This window comes from Benincasa hispida, chromosome 1 (genome assembly GCF_027475165.1).
Source record: "Benincasa hispida cultivar pf3 chromosome 1, pf3_genome.v1.1, whole genome shotgun sequence".
Classification (NCBI taxonomy): Eukaryota; Viridiplantae; Streptophyta; class Magnoliopsida; order Cucurbitales; family Cucurbitaceae; genus Benincasa; species Benincasa hispida.
The window spans coordinates 55,665,327-55,686,962 of record NC_143478.1 but is presented as its reverse complement, the minus strand read 5'-3'; the positions used below and the strand labels follow the sequence as shown (position 1 = coordinate 55,686,962).

The 21,636-nt window shown below is 36.1% G+C and overlaps 1 protein-coding gene across 1 annotated transcript; it reads right to left on the bottom strand.

Annotated features, from left to right (window-relative positions):
- Window positions 1-372: 372 nt before the first annotated feature.
- LOC120081887 (SMAD/FHA domain-containing protein) lies at window positions 373-18,134 on the bottom strand. Its single transcript, XM_039037067.2, has 12 exons — window positions 17,469-18,134; window positions 17,201-17,286; window positions 16,121-16,200; window positions 15,851-15,906; window positions 5,246-5,294; window positions 4,772-4,918; window positions 4,523-4,618; window positions 3,326-3,439; window positions 3,038-3,168; window positions 2,383-2,618; window positions 1,217-2,065; window positions 373-1,134 (listed from the first exon to the last, which is right to left on the bottom strand). Exons 1-12 carry the CDS (start codon window positions 17,873-17,875, stop codon window positions 1,085-1,087), a joined length of 2,301 nt encoding a protein of 766 aa, XP_038892995.1. The 5' UTR covers window positions 17,876-18,134; the 3' UTR covers window positions 373-1,084.
- Window positions 18,135-21,636: the final 3,502 nt, after the last annotated feature.

Sequence of the window (21,636 nt, the reverse complement as noted above, 5' to 3'; positions counted from 1 at the left end):
AAACATTAACATTTAGTACTCGTTCTAAAAGTTTTTAAGATCTTTTTCAAAGTGAAGATGCTAAATAGATTTGCAGAAATCAAATTTATAGCCTACCGGCTAAAATTATCAATAACTAATTTTAAAACAACAATGTTTACTAAATGACATAATAACGGAATTTTTTTTTCTTTAAAAAATGGAGTGACCTCAAAAAATAGAGTATCCAAATCAAATATCAATTATCAACAGATATCAACCATGTATAATTCAATAGATCCTACCTTCTTCAAGATGTTCGTTTGAATTCACACCTTGGTTTTGATGTAACATTTTTTCAATAAAATCTATTAAGTTAGGACTTGTTTGATTACGATTTCATCAACATTAAACTTTTAAGAAACTTCAATTGCATCTTATCTTTATGAAACTTCATTTACATTACTCAAAAACCTTTGGGTGCTCACAAAATATGTCTTCGGCACCGGAGACTTCCAACTATTGTTTTAAAGTATCTAATGTAATTCAAATAACCCCACAAAGTACCTACTCAAAGATGTTCATGGGAAAAGGTTATAGTACCTGAGATCCTACAGAGGAGGGACAATGAGTCAAAAGTCTATAGTACCCCCCACGAACGTAACTACTATTCCGTACCATCAGCTGGTATTACTAGAAGGTTGTTGCAAATCTTTGAAAACGAATGCCTCTCTGGACAAGAGAACTTACCTTTGTGTATGTGCTATGTTACAATACATCTTCCAGAATAAGAGAGAGCATACAGTTTTTCAAGTTCTCCAATTCCATCTTACCATGTTATATAGACAAGCAACTTTTCCAAGCTTGCTAGTTCCCTCAGTTCTTCAACATCTTTGGCTGATTTCCTTCTTTTTTTTCTTTCTTTTCCCTTTTTTTAAAAACTTTTAACACAAGGCTTTTGCATGTAGAGCCATGGTGCCATCAGCACCCTAGCTACCTCTATTTCTATACACTGGAAAAAGCAGCTCGGGTTGATGACGTAATTTATGGACAGTGATCAACTGCATCTTTCCGAAAAGGGTGAAAGAGACCCAATTTCAGGCAATATTGTTAGAAACATGGAATATTAGTACCCATAACGTTCATTTAATGCTGTCCGCCCATCGCCGGATTGGCCTGCATATTGAAAATATAACATTAGAGTGTCAGAAGTCCCAAGATTAATAGTAGGACCATATTCATTCGGTAAAGAATTTACCTTCAGGAGGTACCCATGATTCATAATCAGCTTTTGCATCAAGAAATGACGGTTTTTCAGGACCAAGTACCCTCTTGGACTTCTTCTCATCCTTTTTTGATATGTTCCGAGCTGTCGAGCGCTTGCTTTCATGTCTAACTTCTTCCTCATCTGATCCATGATACCCTCTTTGGTGCTTTAACAGCAAAGCCACAGCATCCTCTGCCTTGAATTCTGCTCTCTCTGCCTCAGAAGATGATGTTGACTGTTGAGAGGCATCTAAGCGGCTATCAGATTGATCTTCTTGCTTCCGTTTTCTCAAAATCAAACCTGGGGCAGCACTCTCAATCACGGAATCAATTTTTGCAGGCTTATTATCAGAATTCTGAAGAACCTCTTTCCTGTCTTTGTAGTCAACAAAATCATCAGATTCTTGTATATCCACGGGTGCAGCGTCCTTTTGAATTTCTTCTGGCTTAATTTCTTCGATAGCCCCAAGCCACTGGGGCTTTACAACAGTATAACTGATAGTTTTTTTATCTTTTGTATCATCCACAATCTTTTCAGTAACTGACTCATTAGGTTCAACACTATCGTGAGCAGGTTTCACTTTTTGTTTGGCATCCACCACTTGTTCTTTAGAATCAGTGTCTTTTAGTGCCTCCTTGCATGGTTTCCCATTAACAGAAGCAGAAACATTAGATTTTTCAGGCTTTGCTCCTAGATTTGAGTCACTTTTCTGGGCTGAAGTTCCCCTTTTTTTGGCTGCTTCTCCTGATGGATCAGCAATTTTCAACAGGTACAAAATTCTATCTAGTTCTGACTGAAGAGATGATAATTCATTCTGTAGCTTGGTGGTTTTGTCAAGCACTGCCAACAATTATCAGATCAGCAACAGAAGTCAGAAGAAAAGTTATCTACCATTATGCAACAACATACCATATAAATTTGCAGATAATATCTTTCTTTAAGTATTAGTCACAATAGTTAGTCTCATCCTTCACATAAAAGGTAAAATATTAGATTGATTTTCACATTTATTACAGAATTTTTAGCTGCAAAAAATGTGTTGGATGTTATATACTAAACATAATATGCATGAGCATGGAAATAACAAAAGAAGAAAGTATAAATATGTATAGAACAGCAAACCAAGGTATCTTATACTATATGTCTGAGAACCAAACCTAGCTGAGATGAAAGCCCTGACATGTAAGCATCGAGAGCATCAGTGCCAGTGTCCAAATCTGCATGCGATTCCATTTTGTTCTCCTCACTCAAAAGCAATCCTCTTTTTTCTTCCATGTCTTTCTTGATGGCATCTCTCTTATCAAGTAGAGAATCAGCTGTTTCAATTGATTGATTTTCGCCAGTTTTTTTATTTGAAGGCTTCTTCGTTCGGTCATAGAAATCATCATCATCACTGAAAGATAGAACATAAAATTTTATGAGTCACTGTGTATTCGCTTATACAGTAGAAAGCCACCATAATACTGGAATATTGGGTCAACCACATCCTCCATTTCTCAATAGATATGATAAGAACATATCTACATTTGTAGTTTTTCTCTTTCTGGTAAGAAACAGAGCTTTCATTGAGAGAAATGATAGAATGTACAACATACCAAAGCTCAACAAAAAAGGAGACCCTAGAAACTACAAAAAGCAATTTCAATCCAACATAATCAAACTAAGGTCATAGTACTAGTTAACAACGCCCACAAGGAGGCATTGAACCTTGCCATCTCCCAAACCTCATCACACAACCTCTCGCTCTCCATCAAACAAAACTAACACCCCCCCTCCCCCCTTCTCATCCCACATTCATCTTTTGGAACATACCTTAAAAATTCTTCATCGTCTTCCATTCCTCCTCCCTTCTTACCACGTGATCGGATCCCAGAACGAGCACCAAGGCTTTCCCTGATGCTATCATTCAGTGTCTCTTCCAAGTTTTCAAGCTCTTCCATGATCTATCAAAATTATTTTTAGGAGAAGAAACAATTAAAATGGTGTTTTGAAAAAGGAAAAAAAAAAAAAAAAAAAAAAGATAAAATCGTAGAACTAAAAACAGTGGGCATCACAAAAAGCAAAAATAAAATAAATAGGAATAATAATTCTGGGCTACACCTGAGTAATTCTTTGTTCATTCCTAGCGATCTGAGTTTGCTGCCCTTGTGTCAATCCACCTTGAGAAATGTCTTTAGCACGAATTGCATCAATTTCTTTCTTCATGTGAGAAATCTGTATCCCACGTGCATGTAGCCCATGTATAAGTGCACCAGTAACATAGCAGCATATATGTAAGGAAGAACATCACAACAATGTTTTATGTCATCAAAAATGAGTTTCTAGAGATTATGGTGCTTATTCAACATTACAGCTGACGTGCACTTCTAGAGATAGCTTGAAGCTAAATATGAGCCCTTCACATTCAAAAACTAGAAAGAAAAAAGTATGAGAAATAGAGATGTTAAGACCGGTTAAAATATGTGCCAATGATGGAATAACCTTACAAAAGGTAGGTTTATCCAAGATGTCATACCAATTACCAATAAAGTAATAATGACATGTCTACAAATCATCAAGTAAATAAAATAAACAAACTACAATGTAAAGAAAAGGACGCAGAATGACCTAGAATATAATGAAGTAAAATAGATTAATTAATCTAGAGATTTTATATCTCTTGACCTATAATTAAATATTTAAAAATAATTAATTGATTAAGAAATCAACTAACCCAAAGTAGATTCCACATCGTCAACCTTGAATGCAAAATTCTCTTTTATTTACTTCCAATTATATAACCAACAAAAGCTGTCACTAACAAATCCAAGTGAGTCTTTCTTTGACATCATTCCACCAAGAAAAGTAAGGAAACACATTGGACCTTATCCAGAGGCACGCCTACTTGTTGTAAAGGAGCGTTGGAGGACTTGCCCTTATTCTTTAGAGGTGTCAGCTTGTGCTGTCAACATGAATTCGCTTTCTAGAGTCTTTGGTTATTGTTTGGTGTGCAATAGAGACCGTTTCTTATGATGGTGGAGGTTTTGCAACATCTAATTTTTGAGATATGGACTGTGGCCAAAGTCCTTTGGCAAACTTAAGAGTTCGTATTGCATTGCAACATGCGGTAACAAATATCAATCTCCCCACGTCCCCACATCATTTTAAAACCAAAAAGAATGATGTTGACTAACCTTGTCAGTTCGTACATCATTTTAAAACCAAAAAGAATGATGTTGACTAACCTTGTCAGTTCGTTTTAAAACATATCAATCTTCCCATATCGTTTTAAAACCAAAAAGGATGTTATTGACCAACCTTTTCTGTTCTTTTCAAAACCTTCTCACGAGTTTTCTGCTGCTTTTCTGTTAGCTGCCCTTTGTACGTTTGCCATGTGACTTCATCAACTTCATCCTAAATATTCAGAACAAAGTAATTACTCATCTATCAGAAAACTATACTATTTAATCCCAATAAAATAACATGGTCAAATTGAAGTGTGACTAGTAACCTAAGAAAATCTGTGTAGGATCCTAAATGAGTTTTTTGTTGATTCATTGCACAAACCTCAGCCTCTTCAACAGCATCTTCTCCCATGCCCCAAGATATTCCATCAGCAAGAGATGCTTCCTGTCGTGCTCGTCGAAGTGAAGCTTCTCGGTCCAGTGTATCTTCCCGAATCTTAGCCTTCTTTATCATTGTCAGGTCTGCTTCCTGGTGTTCAGTCCCCCCCAAAAAAAAAAAATCTCAACTGGCAACATACTTGTTCAAATCAAGATCAAGTTGTAAATACGCCTAGATTTTAACTGAAAGCTAACTGCATGCAAAGGCTAAAAAAAAAGGTTGCACTTGGCAACCCACTAGATTAAAAAATTTGTAGCATTTGCTTAACGTAGATCCTTCAAATAGAGACATTAACTTGGTTGACATGTTTGTATATGTATTCAACAAATGCCACATTACAATGCTTCAACATGCCCCTAGAATACTAAAAAGGTTAGTGATCAATGAGTTAAAAATAAAATGCCAAAGGAAGCTTACAGGTAGCATCAAATGATTTGGCCCTTGAAAAATGTACAAGCGAGATGAACTGCAAATGAACATAAAAACATCAGTGTTTGGCATAAAATGAGGAAAGAAGAAAATAAACTTTCCCATATATCTATGTGTTCATTTTTGAAACGCCCTCAAAGATTTCTAAGATGATTGAGAAACTCTTCAGACACTTTCTTTGGGTAAAGAACAATGTCGGGTACATAAAGCACTTGGTTAACTGGGACAAATCCTAGATCCTACATTTTTTTTTTTTAATGAAAATAACAAGAAGAAAAAATGATAGAATATATGTGCATATAAAAAATTGAGCCCACAAAAAAGGGGAAATCCGTTTTAGAAAGGGTTCCAACTATGAGTAATCACACCAATAGACCGACTCACCTAATGGGGAAAGATCAACCAAATATTGAAAGAAAGACTTGCACGAGAACCCTTCCAAAGGATTGGAGTTCCAAAATTTGATATCCCTTCTCCCCAGTCTAAAAGAATGACCCTCAAGTAAGGAAAGAAGAGCAGCCACATCCATAGATTCCCTATCGGAAAGAGAACGACATAACCTAAAAGAAAAGGAACAAGAGCTCCCAGACCACACTAAAAAATCGAAAACGAAGTAATTTTTTTGGAGACGACAAATGATACAGTCGAGAATAAAACACAGATATGTCTCCTCCCCACCCATTAATCTTCCAAAGTATCCTCTCCCCCACCACACAATGAACCAAGTGCATAAAAGAAGGGAGCTCCTTCGAAATATCTTTCCACAAAATCTGATGAATACCTTCAACCCCTTTAGACAACCACTCAAAAGGATGGGGACCATGTTTACTAGCAATGATCCTACGCCACAGAGGATTAGATTCAGAGGAAAAGCGCCACAACCATTTGGCTAAGAGGGTTTGGTACGCATCCTAAGATTCCCAATTTCCAAACCCCCCAAAGAAACTAATTTCTCGATAATCTCCCATCTAATCAAGAGCGAACATTGCCATTTTCTTCATCAATTCCTTCCCAAAGGAAATCACGCATCATTCTCCCCGAACTTTTACATACCTCACACGGGGCCCTAAAAAGAGAAAAGTACTAAACAAGAATGCCACTAAGGACTGACTTGATCGGGGTAAGTCTGCATGTTTAGAAAAGAAACCTTTCTTCCCAGAGGTTAACCTGCTTCTAACCTTATCCACCGCGGGATCCTACAAAGAGATAGACTTATGATTACTTCCAAGAGGAAGACCAAGATAACAGGAGGGAAGACTGCTAATGTTACACCCAACCCACTGAACCCACCTCCTAGATCCTATAAACAAGGGAGGTCTTGGTCTTTAAATTCTAATTGACAAAAATAGAACTCTCTTGTACAAAAATAGACCCTCTCCTTTAGTCATAAAGGGAAGTTCCTACGACATGATAGATCAGTGACCTTTGAAAAAGGGTAGGAAAATCAAATAAATAAAGAAACGACTTCTTACTCTTTTTTCAAAGGTCATCGATCTATCATGTCGTAGGAACTTCCCTCTTCCACTTATTTGATGGGATGATTAAGAGATTATCTGTGGTTAAACTCTTCACAACTTATCAATGGATATAATCCTTTTGGTATCAGCCAAAAACTTGACTACTTGATCTTTACGATGCTTCTTCAATTTGAATTGATGTCCTTTTATTGAGTCCTCCTAAATTGCATTGATTTATCCTAAAGATTTCATTTCAATTGGAATTTGGTTATTCACCATGTACGACAAATTGATATGGCATTTTCAAGAGGAAAAAGACCTTATAGCATGTGATTATTATTATTTATTTATTTATATGAAAACAACCACTTTCATTGAGAAAAAAATGAAAGAATTCACGAGCATACAAAAAAACCAAGCCCACCAAAAAAGGACTCCCTTTACAAGAAGGGACTCCAGCTATACAAAATCATGCTTATAAAATAATTATAACAAAAAAACTTCAAAATCAAAGCCCACTGGAAAACATGAAAACAAACAAAGGACCAAAACTCCCTAGGATCCCTCTCAATACCCTTAAAAACCCCATTGTTCCTCTCTCCCCACAAAACCCATAAAATTGCACACACTAGCGAGCCAAAGAAACCGACTTTTCTCCCCAAACGGCAAATTAAGGAGGAACTTCTCGATCATAGCCCTGACAACTCTGTGATGAGCATATATCAAACCGAACGTTTAGAAAAAAGAATCCCATATACCACTTGCAAAGTCACAACGTCAGAGAATATGGTACAGGTCTTCCTCCGCCTTCCGACAAAGAATATAGCAAAAAAGCCCAACCAATGAAGGTAGTGTAATACCCTAACCCTAATTTGGAAAGGCATGAGTAAATAGGATATTAAAAACAAGAAATATAATTAAATTAAGAGGAATTTTGACGTGGGAAAACCAAAGAAAAATGAATTAAGTACGAAATAACGTGATGCCAAGCGAGATTGGAGAGAGCAGTTTTAACGAGAAAATGGGAGAGAGCGAGATTGGAGAGAGCAGTTTGAGCGAGAGTGCAGAGAGCGAAAGTTTGAGCGAGAAAGTGAGAGAGTGCGAGAGCCACGAGAGCAAAACTACCGAGAAAGTTGGAGAGAGCAAGAGCCACGAGAGCGAAACCAGCAAGATTGGAACAGATGGACGCATTTGAGGAGAATTGGATGCGTTCATTAGTAATTTGGATAAATAAATCAGAAATTAAGCAGATGAAGTGGCAAAAGGAGATTACATGCAGGAAGATTTTTAACAACTTAAGTAGGTGGTGTACGGTTGAGATTACATGCAAACTAAGATAATTTTGGTTGGCAAACCCAGAGTTAGACAACTCAAAGCTCGGCTAGCCAGAGTTAGCGTGGGCAACCTAAGGAAGAGCCATTTATATGGTGAGTTGTCGTGAGGAAAGAGGCTGGGAACGGCTATAAATAGGAGGCCTCAACATGAAGGTTAAACTCATTCCAAACAATTTCAGTAGTAAAAATCCTAAGTAGAGAGTGAGGATTTAGTGGGAAAGTTGCCGTTGGTGGTAGAGGCAAGGAATTCGAAGGAGGTGCTGCACAGATTCATATTCTGTTTGAGTAGGGTAAGCTAGTAGTATTTTTTTTAGGGGTTTTTAAATATATTTATGAAATAATATTAATTGAGAATTTTCTTGGAAACAATGAAAATGGTAGGAAGATATTTACAAGTAAATTGCATTAGGAGGATTTGCTGACGGTGAGTGGTTACTATGTGTTGTTTTGATTTATGTATGTATATGTATATATGAGCCTTGTACGTAGAGGGTAATGTCAAATGTGCATGAGTAGGGATGCATGATTTCTGTTGTGATTGCCATGATATTGCATGTTATATTGTGATGGAAACTAGAATTATTCCTGGGATATGGTTAGTATGCTTGAAAAGGGTACTTGGCGGGGAAATATGGTCAGCTTCGGTCGGTGGGAAATGACAGTCGGTGACGACCGGCGGGAAAAAAAAAAAGGCCAAGTTACCTAAGCATAACTAGCGGGAAAGAAATGGTCGATGTGCACATTGGCGGGAAAATGGGGTATAGGGAAAGTTTCCATAAAATTGTTGTCATGTTGTTGGGTTGACAGTAGTTGACTATCAACAGGAAACGATTCAGCGGTTTGGACTGAGGAAAGGAATATGATATCGTATTAATGTATCGTTGATTGCATGTTGTTTTCCCCAAAAGTTTATTTTCGATAGCCAATGTTATGTTTATAAAGAAAATACCACTCACTGGGCTTATTAGCTCATGTTTTCCAAATGTTTTTTTTTTCCCCGCCCAGGTAGCCGAGCGGTGCGTTCAGGGAGAAGTCAGACACCCACAACCAGGAACTTTGTAATCTTACAGGACATGACTTGGATCCAATAGAAGAACAACAGTAGTGGAATTTTTAAGTTTTGTCTAAAACTTGATATATCAACTGTAGTCTTTAATCAATTTTGTATAAACACTGTCTTAGAATTAGGTTGGGATTTCTGCATACTCTTTCTTAAGTCTTGGGTTAAGGCTTGGGAGGGAGTGTGACAGGTGCTTCCTAATAAGCCTGACCAACGTACCTGCCAAGTAAAGAATCTCATCTTTCAAGGGATCTTAATTCTCCGAAGTACTAAGAAGACCAAAACACCTAAAGGAGAAGGATCAATTAGACACTGAAAGAAAGATTTGCACGAGAACCCGTCTAAAGGATTGGAGCTCCAAACTCTGACATCCCTTCTCCCCAGTGTTTTTAAATGCCCAAGGCGCCTTAAGGCACAATGGCCCTCTGGAGCCTAGGTGCAAGGCGCACAAAAAAGTGCAGACTTTTTTTTTTTTGTGAGGCGCACTATATATAAAAATATTACATTAAACAAAGAGTATAATTGAAGTGGAAATATTTTAAAAATGGACCCAAAATACAAGAAATTTTGCATTTAGGTTTGGTAACCTTGATCCTTTTAGTTAATAAAGAAGGAAAATCCCTAATTACTACTATTTTTTAAAAATAATTGAAAAGCCCCAAGGCACAAGGCTTTGATCCTTGGGACTTCACAAAATAAGCGTGCCTAAGGCGTGCCTTATTTTGCGAGCCTCACTTTTCCAAGACGAGGCGCCAGACCTACGCCTTGGGCCTAGGCGCGCGCCCGAGAGGGCTTTTTAAAACACTGTTTCTCCCATCCCTAAAGGGGTAACTCTCAAGTAAAGAAAAAAGGGCAACCACATCTGTTGCTTCCCTATCAAAAAGAGAGCAACGGATCCCGAAGGAGAAGGAGCAAGAGGGATCACACAAGAAAGTTAGCAACAAAATGATTTCTGATGGATGAAAAATGATATCGCCAAGGGAATACCCCGCAAAGAGGTTTCTCCCCCACCCAATGATCTTACCAAAAATAAGTATCTCTCCCCTCTTCCACCACACACCGAACCAAGAAAATGAAAGAAGGGAGCTCTTTGGAGATATGTTTCCACAGATTTCTACAAGTGTCTTTAATCTCTTTAGCCAACCAAAAAGGATGGGGACCATGTTTATTAGATATCATCCTATGCCACAGAGAAGCTTAAAGAAACAATGCTACAACCATTTGGCTAAAAGGGCTTTGTTATGCATCCTAAGGTTCCCAATATCCAAACCTCCTAAAGACACTGATCTCTCAATAACCTCCCACCTAATCAAGTGCGAACATTTGCCTTTTCCTTCATCAATCCCTTTCGAGAGGAAGTCATGCATCAACCTATTCAAACACTTCTCAACCTCACAAGGGCCCTGAAAAGGAAAAAGAAATAAATTGGGATCTCACTCAAGACTAACTTGATCAGGGTTAGCCTACCAACTTTAGAAAATAAGCCTTTTCTCCACGAGGCTAGTCTGCTTCAAATGTTATCCACCACTAGATCCCAAAAACAAACAGACTTTGAATTGCTTCCAAGAGGGAGGCCAAGGTACAAGGAAAGGATATTCCCAACATCACACCCGACCTAGACAGCCCATCTTCTAGGTGTTTCTCCATCACAATTGATACCCAAAACACCACACTTTCCCCCTGTTTATCTTCAACCCTGACATCTCTTCAAGAAAAAGAAAGAACATGATTCAACATAAAAAACAAGTTGCCCTTACCAAAGCAAAAGAAAAGAGTGTCATTAGCAAACTGAAGATGGGAAAGGGTCACCCTTTCCTTTTCCACCTCAAAAGGCTAGATGACCTTGCCATCAATGCATTTACTCACAATTCGACTAAGGACATCAACAACTAGAAGGAAAAGAATGGGGAAAGAGGGTCTCCCTGCCCGAGACCTCTAGGCACCACCACTTTGCCCCTAGGACTCCCATTAATTAGAAAAGAGGAGCTCGCGTTTCTTAGACAACCCCACATCCACATCCACCACTTATATCCAAAAGTTCCAATCCACATGATCATAGGCTTTTACAACATGTGATTATGAAAGCCAAATTCGACAATAAGTCACGCAATAACCTCCTTGGCAGCTTCTCCCTCCATTCTTCTCGTGGTCCTTGGAAAAATATTTTGAAACGTGGGGCTTTGATCACTAATTCTATATAGAAAAAGGTGGGAAATGGCACTTCTACTGATTTTTGGCTGAACACATGGGTTGTAAATAGATCCTTAGTTGTCAGTTACTAAAAAAATTAAAAAAAATTAAAAATTAATCTCTCTCTACTAGAAAGGAAGCTTCACTTAGCTACATGTGGAATGATGATTGTGAATTTTGGGACTTAGGCCAGACGATGAAATCTCAAAATGGGATGATCTTTCCTTTCGTAGCATATCTCTCTCTTTGGTTGAAGATTGTTGGATTTGGCCACGACTCGAGACAAATAGGATTTCTTCTGTCAAATCTCTTCTACCGAACCTTGACAATTCACCTTCACCAAGCCCCTACCTCTACACAAAAGGGATTTGGAAGGATGAGTACCCAAAGAGGATAAAGTTTTCATTTGGGAACTTTCTCACGGTGGCATCAATGCCCACAATAGACTTCAAAAGCGCCTTCCTTTCATGCCCCTTTCTCCCAGCTGGTGTTTTTTATGCAAAAAGGAAAACCAACCCAACTTATTCATCCACTGCCATTTTGCTCACCAATTTTGGACAAATATTTTATATGCTTTCAGCTGGTCCATAGCCCCCCCACGCCAATAGGACACTTTCTCCCTGCTCAATCTCCTCCACTTGGAACGTCCACTGTCATTTTGCTCACCAATTTTGGAAGAATTTTGTTCACACCTTTTTGTTCTGTATATGAACTGAAAGAAATCAAAGAACGTCCAACACTAAGGAAAAATTTTTATACTTCTATTATTATAATGTTGCTTATTTAGCCTAGCCTTCTCATAGTATAAATCAATTGGAGATGTCTTTTGTTGGTCCAAAGCGTTTTCTTTGCCCCTCGTTTTCTAAATTTCATTCATCAATTAAATTGTTTCTTATAAAAAAGGAAGAAGAGAAAAAACTTCTATGACTGCGAGCAGTACAACCAGACAAACCAAGACGCCATTGTCCCTTCCATGAATAGTCAAGAGAATTCGAGGGAGGTTTGAGATTCTTCCATTTAACATGGCTCCTGAAGTGCAACCTCAAAGGAATTTTGTAATTAGCCAATTGGACTTGTTTTTAGCACCCAATTGTTGGAGTGACTTAGACATAATAAAGTATTTATTTATTTATTTATTTATTTATTTTAGTCCAGCAACAAATGGGGTGGGAGGATTCAAATTTTTAACCTCTTGGCGAGGGTATATATTTGAACCAGTCAAGTTATACCCTTGTTGGCTATAAGTTTTTTTTTTTTTTTTTTTGGTGAAATGGCCATAAGTACTCATTAAATAGACACTTTACTTACTTTTTTTGTCTTTAATTTCATTTTTGAACATTAATATTATTGTTTAGTATTACTTAAAAAAAAAAAAAAAAAAAAAATTAGAATACAATCTTCACACATGCAAAGCACGTTAATGTTTTCTAGCAGATCAAAAGGATGTTTGAGGTTCCTTGATGACATTTATATGGAATTATTGTGACAATAAAGTTGTCATCTCCATAGCTCATAATCTTGTCTTGCTCATAATCTTGTCCTACATGAAAGAACAAAACATATCAAGGTTGTTCTTTTTTTTTGGTTATTTATAACCAAATGGGTGAAAGTTGCACCATAAACAAACATATCGAGGTTGATAAGCATTTTATTAAGAAGATTGAAGCAGGTAAAATTTGTATTCATTACCATCCTACATCAGACCAAATTGACGATGTACTAACTAAAGGATTTCCAAAGAAGTAATTTGACAAACTTGATTGAACTGACTATGGAAAACATCTTCAAACCAACTTGAGAGTGTGTGTTGGAATTTCTACTATTTGTGAATGGTTGTGTGCAAATAGTAAATATTATTTGTAAAATACTTGGTCTTTATTGTCTTAATCTTTTCCATATTTGTAATAGGTTTTTCTATAAAACCTAAATTGCATGTAGTAAATTATCAAGATATTTTATTACTCTCAAACTTAAGATTTGTCAAAGTATTGATGTAATTAAATTTGTCGTAACTTATGAGATTAAGGTTTTGGATTTATTGGTGATTTAACATTGCATTAGAATGGAATACCCTATGTCCGCACCCCTATAATTAGGGGTGCATAAGAAAAATAAAAAAACTGACAAACCCACTCAAACCAACCACAACTGTAACCGAAATGGGTTGGAACTAATTCAGGTATGCATATAAGAAAAAATAATTATTGGGTTCTGAAAGAATCAACCCCAATGTACACGAGGCAACCACTACTGAGGTGAGCAAACCAAACCGAAAAATTGAAAATCGCGGCTTTAAAAGGTCTTCGGCCAAATAAAAAACCGAAGTTCGGCCAGTCAGAATGTGTGAAGACATATTTCCGACCGACTGGCCAATACTATTAGAATGATTCATTAACTTGCCTCGTTTGACATGTAATTATAGAAGAGAAGTTGACATTAATGTAAACCAATGCATAGAATGGAGTTATTAAATACAAAATAAATACTAAACAATTTTTCTTTTTTTCATAATTACTCTTGATTGACGTGATATCAATGAATTATCTATTAATAAAATCATTTTCTCTCTCTCATTTACATGATTCACACCACCTTTTTCTCTCCATCCTTCAATTGTCTTTTCCCTTTCTCTCTCAATTAAATTCTCTTCTCTCAACTCATTTTTTTCTCTATTCTTTCTTTTTCATCTTCTCCTCTTTCTCTTTCTCATTTATTTTCTCCCTCTCCCTCCCAAACATTCTTCTCTTCTCTATTTTTCTCTCCCCCCCCCCCCCCCTCTTTTCTTAAAGTTTAAAGGTATTATGGAAACCGACAAAATGGACCGGCTGACCATGTGATCGGTAGGCCAGCATCTCCAACTTCTCCACAATTGACGGTAACAGACAAACAAACACCGAGCTATCGGTGGTCGGCACCGGTTTTTGTCCAAACCCACGTTGACCGGCCGATGCTCACCCTAACCGCTACTATTTGTATTATGTTCCTAAAAGCATTAGCAGTACAGTGCCCTAGTATTGTTAGTGGCAAGTGTTCAAGATCCATGAAGTGTAGTAAAAAAATTATTTAGTTATACAAAAGTGGCCGGCCCATCCATTAGCCCAATAATGCAAAGGTCTAGCCCACATAACCTATTTGAGCCCATCTCCCACCCATAACTTGAAGTCAGCCTTAAAACCTGCACCCGCCTCCAATCCGATCCAACCCGACCTTGATGCTTGGGATTTAAGTAAATCTAACCACCAAACCAATCCAATTAAACCGTTGGTTCATTAGTTCGGTTTGGTTTACTCAGCAATTCTGCCGATTCTTCACTTTCCTGCTAAAATCTTGGCGGTTCGATTTCGGTTTGACACTCAAACTATGTCAAACCGAACTGATTACACCTCCACCTATATTGTCATTTCCACCCAAATTACATTGATTTCCACTTGTTGGGCATTCTACAAATTCTGAGTGAGGAGAAGTGTTAAAATATTTTACTGTAACCTACAAGTTTAAGCTTTTTGGTTGATTAGTGATTTAACATACCCAAAAAAATTCACCAAGTGTTCCTTTGAGCACAACTTTATTCACTAGAAAAGTCTTCATAACAACTACGGTATGTTCCCATTGTCTGTGAGAAAAACCTATTTTATTCTTTGTACTCCAAATCATTCTCTTGATATCGTCCTTCCCTTCCTACCAAAATTTCCCCTCCCACTGTTAGTTTCTTCCTCTTTTTCTTATCCGTGAGTGTGCGAGCTAGTTCATGCACGACTTGACTAATCTCACAAGATAACCCGCCTAACCCCACAACACTTGGTTGCTAGGGAAACTCATATAATATTAAATCATAGGTTGATGAGCACTAACCACAACAGATTAAACTTATTTCTTCTAAGTCCTTTATTAAACTTAGTGCCATTTTTGACGTGGCCTCTTTATACTATTTGTCCCAGGTATTTTTCCTTCCCCTTCCTAATCGATCCATTTCTAACCAAAACTTCTCTTCCGCCGCTGCCTCTTTCCGATAATCCTCTTGAAATCACTCAACATCTCCCAAGACTCAATCCAACCACCCTTGTTAAACTCCACCGGCACCGCGATCTATTCTCATAAATCCTGAGATGGTAGGAATTTCCAAGAACCATCTGAAAAGATTTTGAGTTCTTACCAAACAAAAGGTTTCTACACCAAAATTCCATCCTTGAAGAAAAAGTTCCAGAGGACATTAAGAAGGTTCATCCGTGCTTATTTGAACCAAGGAAATCATTCCCATTGCAATTTAATATTGAAAGAGGCGAAATTCCTCTTTTCTTCTAACTTAATCAAAAAAACCCCCCTGACAACTACTTATCTAATGAAGAAATGCATATTTTCCCGCTACAACTACCACATCTTACGGAATCTCAAAATGAAAAACTCCAACCAAATATCAGATAAGATTATTATGAGCATTTGCTACATTTTACAGGTACCAATTGCAAAATAAGAGAAGAAGATAGTTAAATCACCCCGCAGATAATAAAAATTTTCTTTGTTAAAAAAATGACAAATGAAGAGTTGTGCTTACTGGCCAAATCGAATGACATCACCGACATGCAAGTCCACAAAAATCCTTTTCTTCACCTAAATAAAATAGCAGAGAAGTTCATCAGACGATGAAATAAAGTCCATCCCACTTTCTCAAACAAAAATGGAAAAGCAAGGCAGAAAATACCATTGGCAGACTAATAATACCTTTCAGGTTTTTCTAATAGGAAAGTTGAAACTGTGAAAGAAAACAAAGAATGATACAAATACCAATTACCAGGAACCGAAATTAAATAATAAAGATCCATACCTGATTTTTGTTAATAAAAGATCCATGTGTACTTCCAAGATCATAAAGGTACGCGTTTCCATTGCTTCTAAATTGGAGAACTACAAAAGGAAGACATATATTAAAAATGATGGTATCTTCTGACCAGTTAAGTTATTCTTCAACAAAAACATACAGTCAATGGTATCACTCAGATATATATAACCTAGCATCCAACCTCTTAATGTTGTGAGGTATTGTTGGTACATTGCCTGCCCTATATTTCTTTTTTTTATTTTGATTGAAGTAATTTAACCAGATCCTAGTTTTTACCCGCCTCGTACCCCTAGTTTTATAATCTAAGGTATGAGAAGCTGCTACAGCATTGAGTGTGCTTCCAGTCATCAGCGAATTTTTGGATGAAGTTCCAGTCATCAGTGATGCCACCGTCATTATTTATTACTAAGGCTATGGTCCTTCCTCGTGTTCTTCAATTCCAAAAACCCATTTTTACCCTAACCGTTTCTTAAAAAGATGTCCCACCATTGAAACCTTATAGCCCATGGTTTGAGGAGAATGTCAAAAAGCTCTTTAGATATTTAGAGGCTCCTGTATAGGCATCCTCCAAAGCCCGGTATTCTAAATTCTAAGAAACATAGGAATTTGATGATCATCCTGAGCCAATTTCTGCTCGGTCAATGGACATAATAGATATTTAAATCTTTAGCTCAAAGAACCTATATAATAATACTGTTTGTTAATTGAGGCAGCTTAAATCTAATGGAGAGTTGAGCCCTCTGAATTGTGAAATGCATTTACAATGTATGGAACCTTAATGATATACCATAGATACAAGGGTTAAAACCTGTATACGTAAAGTAGTATGGAACCTTAACGATAGAAATGCAATGCTAATACAATGGATATTACAATCGCTAGGTTCCTATGATGTTACATGACAATACAAGTAATACCAGAGAAATGCAATTATAGTGCATAATCAGGCATGTAATAGTCAATGATAATCAGAAGAACTGTTGTGCCTAAATCAACTTCTGTTAATTTCTGCATTTAAGTTTATAAGCTTGAAAATCCTCTAAGTATAAGGGAAAAGTTGGCTACCAGCGTGAAAACGAGAAATGGTTGGATGCTCCAGAACAAAATCGCAGAGATCCACACGTCCAAACATATAAGCCCCCTTCTCATACCTAAAATCATATACACAGCTCAGTAACGAATATGCTAACAGATAAAAGAATAACACGATTTGATTTCGACAAGACATCAAGACCAAGTAGGAGAAAAACCCATTTCTCTAAGTTCCAGAATTTCACATCCCTTGAGAAGTAATACGAAGTCAAAATTTCTTTCGAACTTTCAAAGGACTTACACATCAAATTGATCAATAATGCATCCATCCTTCAGAACCTCCAAATAGAAACGATGGGAAGGGGCTCCACTCCAAGAAGGAATGGTGTATGGCACAGCTACGCTCTGGGGTTCCTTCGAAGCAAGTTCCACAGCTTTATCAGATGCGGAGCCATCTGAAACCTTCTCGATGGGTTCTGAAGCACCAGAATTGGTGGAATTCACTGGTTGTTCGTTTTCTTGAGTTGCGGTTAGGGTTGGGGGTTCAGAGTCGGGAGGGGTGGGATTTTTCGGAGGAGGAGGGCCCATGACGGCCTTCGTTGCCGTTGAAGAAAAGGTTGAATCTCCCTCCAGGGTTCCGGCGTCGGAATCCATTGGAGAAGAGGAGGAAGTGTTTCTTGGCGGTGGAGGTCCCATGGCAGTCGTCATCTCAAGCGTGCTAATAGTGAAAAGCGGAAGAGAGAGAGTGTGGAAGAGTGGTTCTAAAATATATGTTTTCCTTGACCGCCGCCGGCCGGAGCTTCACTCACCTCGCCGTTGCCGGAGGTGCCATGTCTGTGCGGTGAAAATCCACGTCCATATTAGGGTTTTTTTTTATTTTTTATTTTTTTATATAACGGTTTTTTTTATTATCATTATTGTTTCAAGTACACGTCCATATTGTTGTAAATATTTATTTAATTAAATTTTTATCTTATTTACTTATTTTTCCTTTATTTTGGTTTTTAAACTCTCAATCATTTCTATTTTAAGTACGATCAAACTTGATACCTACTCTGTGATATCGGTTGTTCTTGTTAATATTCTAGTTTCACAATACGTTATCAGCACTAGGTTTTACCATATTTATTGAGCAAAAGCTAGAGTTTATTTTATACTCATTATTTGTGGCCAACATCTTTTGTACGTGTTATATATACAAGCGTATATGTAATATACCTAATATATATCTTGTGTATCGAAAGTTGACGACATATAGTTTAGATATGATTCATATATGACCAACATATTAATTTTTGTTTTACATGTTATGATAAATATATATTATCGGTGTGTTTTATGATATTGTGTGTGAACTAATTGTAAATGATGAATCTAATTTTAGATTTTGAGCTTGATATATATAGAATTCAAATGCTCTTATTCTATTTCAGTATCTTCATAAGTATATGATAGATTTAAGTCATTCATAAGCATGAAATATTCAAAAATTTTAATCAACATTGCATTTGATACTCTCATATATCATATACTCAATATTGCAAGATCAGGCATCATCTTTATCAGTTACATGAGGGGAAAGGAAGAAAAATATAAGTGTAAAACAGAAAATCGATTGAGAGTCGAATGAGAGGATCCAATCTACCTTAAAATAAAGTTTCCTATTTATAAAGTAGCAGCCACCTTTATTATTCTATCAAAATTGTTGTACTCAATTATCTTTCTATTTCTCTTATGTTTTTCCTTCATAAGACCTATTGCATCCATTCATTTAAAAGTAGCAAACTTGAACTTTCTCCATTTTAGTGGTTATGAAAGGGAAAATGTTATGTAATTGTTGTAGATTTTGAACTTAGGTGGCAGAGTAGAGAGATCATAACTCTACATCATCCAACTTATTTGATTAAGTTCGTGTAAACTCTTTAATGTCTTTGTTACATTGGCATCTTTCACATACTCATGGACCATATTTGCTTTTATGGTGAGGTGTGCTAACTTCCCCTAATTGATTTGATAACTGTAGAGTAGATCACATGTAGTATCATTGTGAGAACATCTCCACTACCATTTGAATATTCCTTGTGTGTCCATTAATTTATCTTAATGCATGGAACAAATCATTTGAATTTGTGTGTCCAATGGAAAGGAGTGTAAAATGCCTTGGGTGTGGTAGAGGCTATTGGAAGGTGCAACTTTTATTTAAGTTCTCATCATCAACTTTAGAAGCTGTTGGGAAGGTGTGTATAGTTTTTCTCTTCAATCCGAGTTTTGGACTTCAAGCTTTTACTTATGAAGATAGTCATTTATACATCTTAAGAAATCTTGAGTACCTAATGAATAAATGTATTAGGAGAGTTATCTTTGTGACTTTATTTATGATTTGTTTAGATAGATATTATGCACTTGAAATTAGTTGAAAATTATTTTACAGATTATATTTATAGATATTAATAGGTTCTTTGTTTCTTTCTTTATTTTCTTCTATCATTGTAAGACCTTATTATAATTCCTTGATTTCATACTTGTGGTTATGTTTGGTCTTTTATTTCATGATGCATTATTATATAGGCCAAACTTAGAAATGACCTATATTCAAGATGCAATTGTATAGTACACATGGCCTTCTAACAAAGTTCTAATTTGTTTGTATATCTATTTATTATTTTAGTTCTTTATTTCAATAAGTTTAATTATTTTTTTATTATTTAATGATTTTTTGTAGGTTGATGAAGGACTATTAGTGTATGCAATGTCTAGACCACAAACACAATTAAGTTGGAGTTAATTGAAGTTGATATCAACATTTTGTAATCTGTAAACTTTATGTTTTGTTCATCTCCAAATATATAAGATACTTATCATTATATCTCCTTTTTGTTAACAATGTGAATCATGTATGAAAGTTTATTTAGAGATACATATTATGATTATGTGGATTATAAATATTTTTTTTATTTGACTTTTAATGTGTAGCAAAGTATAAAATACAATAATAGCAATATGAACATATTTGAGAAGCTATAAAAAGATTTAATAATAACATTCATTAAAGTTATAAAAAGTTTACAAAAGCTATGAAAAGAAATTGTTTGAACATTTGAAGGCTTAATAGAGTTTTCATTAAACAAATAATTTTAGTTGTAATAAATGCTATAATAAATAAATAATAACCTCAAATTTTGGCTATAAAATATTTTTATAGCTTTTTTCAAGATGATATCTTACATTTTACAAAGATTAACTAAATGCGATAAAAGGTTGGACCTTTTATAGCATTTTAAAAAGCTATAAAAAGCCTTATACTTTTAATAGCACGTGTTGCCACGACTTTGCATAAAACGCTATAAAAAAATTTATTATAGCGTTGTTTCAAAGTTATCATATGTCTTATTTTCTGTAATGCTAGGAAGAGCAAATTTTCAATATCGGTTGCTCGACGAGACCTGTCCCCTGTCAAGGCACAAAGAAATTCTCGTATTTCTTTGGTCCCTTCTTAGATAAGTCGATATAGCCCAGTTAGGCTATAAGGCACCTCATCTTTTAAAAAGAACTAGACAGGCTGAATTTGTGTTTTTTTTTTTTTTTTAATTAGGCAAAAAGGGGAAAAAAAGAAAGAATGAAAAGACTCAAGGGACTCAAACAAGTCCAAAGAAATAAAAGATGCAACAGACTCGTGAGAATTAAAGGAAGAAAATTAAAGAAAATATATGAAATACTAGGAGTTAGAATAGGCTGAAGTCTTTGAACCTCTAACTCTATCATCTGGATTTCCTCGGGAGAAATTCTCGTATTTCTCTGGTCCCTTATTAGATAAGTCGATATAACCCGATAAGGCTATAAGGCTCCTCATCTTTTAAAAAGAATTAGACATGTCGAATTTGTTTTTTTTTTTTTTTTTTTTTTTTTTTGAATTAGGCAGAAAGAGGAAAAAAAGAAAGAATGGAAATACTCAAGGGACTCAAATGAGTTCAAAGAAATTAAAAACGCAACAGACTCATGAGAACTAAAGGAAGAAAATTAATATATATATATATATATATATATATATATATATATATATATATGAAATACTAGGAGTTAGAACAGGTTGAAGTCTTTCAACCTCTAACTCTATTACTAGATTTTGTCAAGTGTAGGTTTAGGATCCTTTTTAGCATCATAAATTAGTAATCATGGCATGATGTCCTCTTCATCACTAGAAGGGTAGTATTCCGCCAGAAATTCTGTTTCAGATGTACAAACGATGGGCTACTCTGGTTGGATCTTGACCACGTTGAAATTGACTACCTCATGCTTATAAGCCTTTGGCAAGTCTAAGGGATGGTATAACTGTTGAGGTTGATGCCCTAAATCTTGTGGGTCTTGTAGTTTGTAATTGTACTATATAAGCAATTTATTTATTTAACAAAATCAGAGGTATTTTATTTGACATTTAGTAGCATTAACTCACAAAACTAATAAACCAAGAT

Bases quoted from the DNA above. Each gene is read 5' to 3' on its own strand.
- LOC120081887 (XM_039037067.2), bottom strand. From the start codon at position 17,875: ATGACGACTGCCATGGGACCTCCACCGCCAAGAAACACTTCCTCCTCT. The intron at 3,169-3,325 runs GTGTAGCCCAGA...TAATTTTGATAG, and splicing joins ATGAACAAAGAATTACTCAG to ATCATGGAAGAGCTTGAAAA. The intron at 2,619-3,037 runs GTATGTTCCAAA...TCTATCTTTCAG, and splicing joins GACGATGAAGAATTTTTAAG to TGATGATGATGATTTCTATG.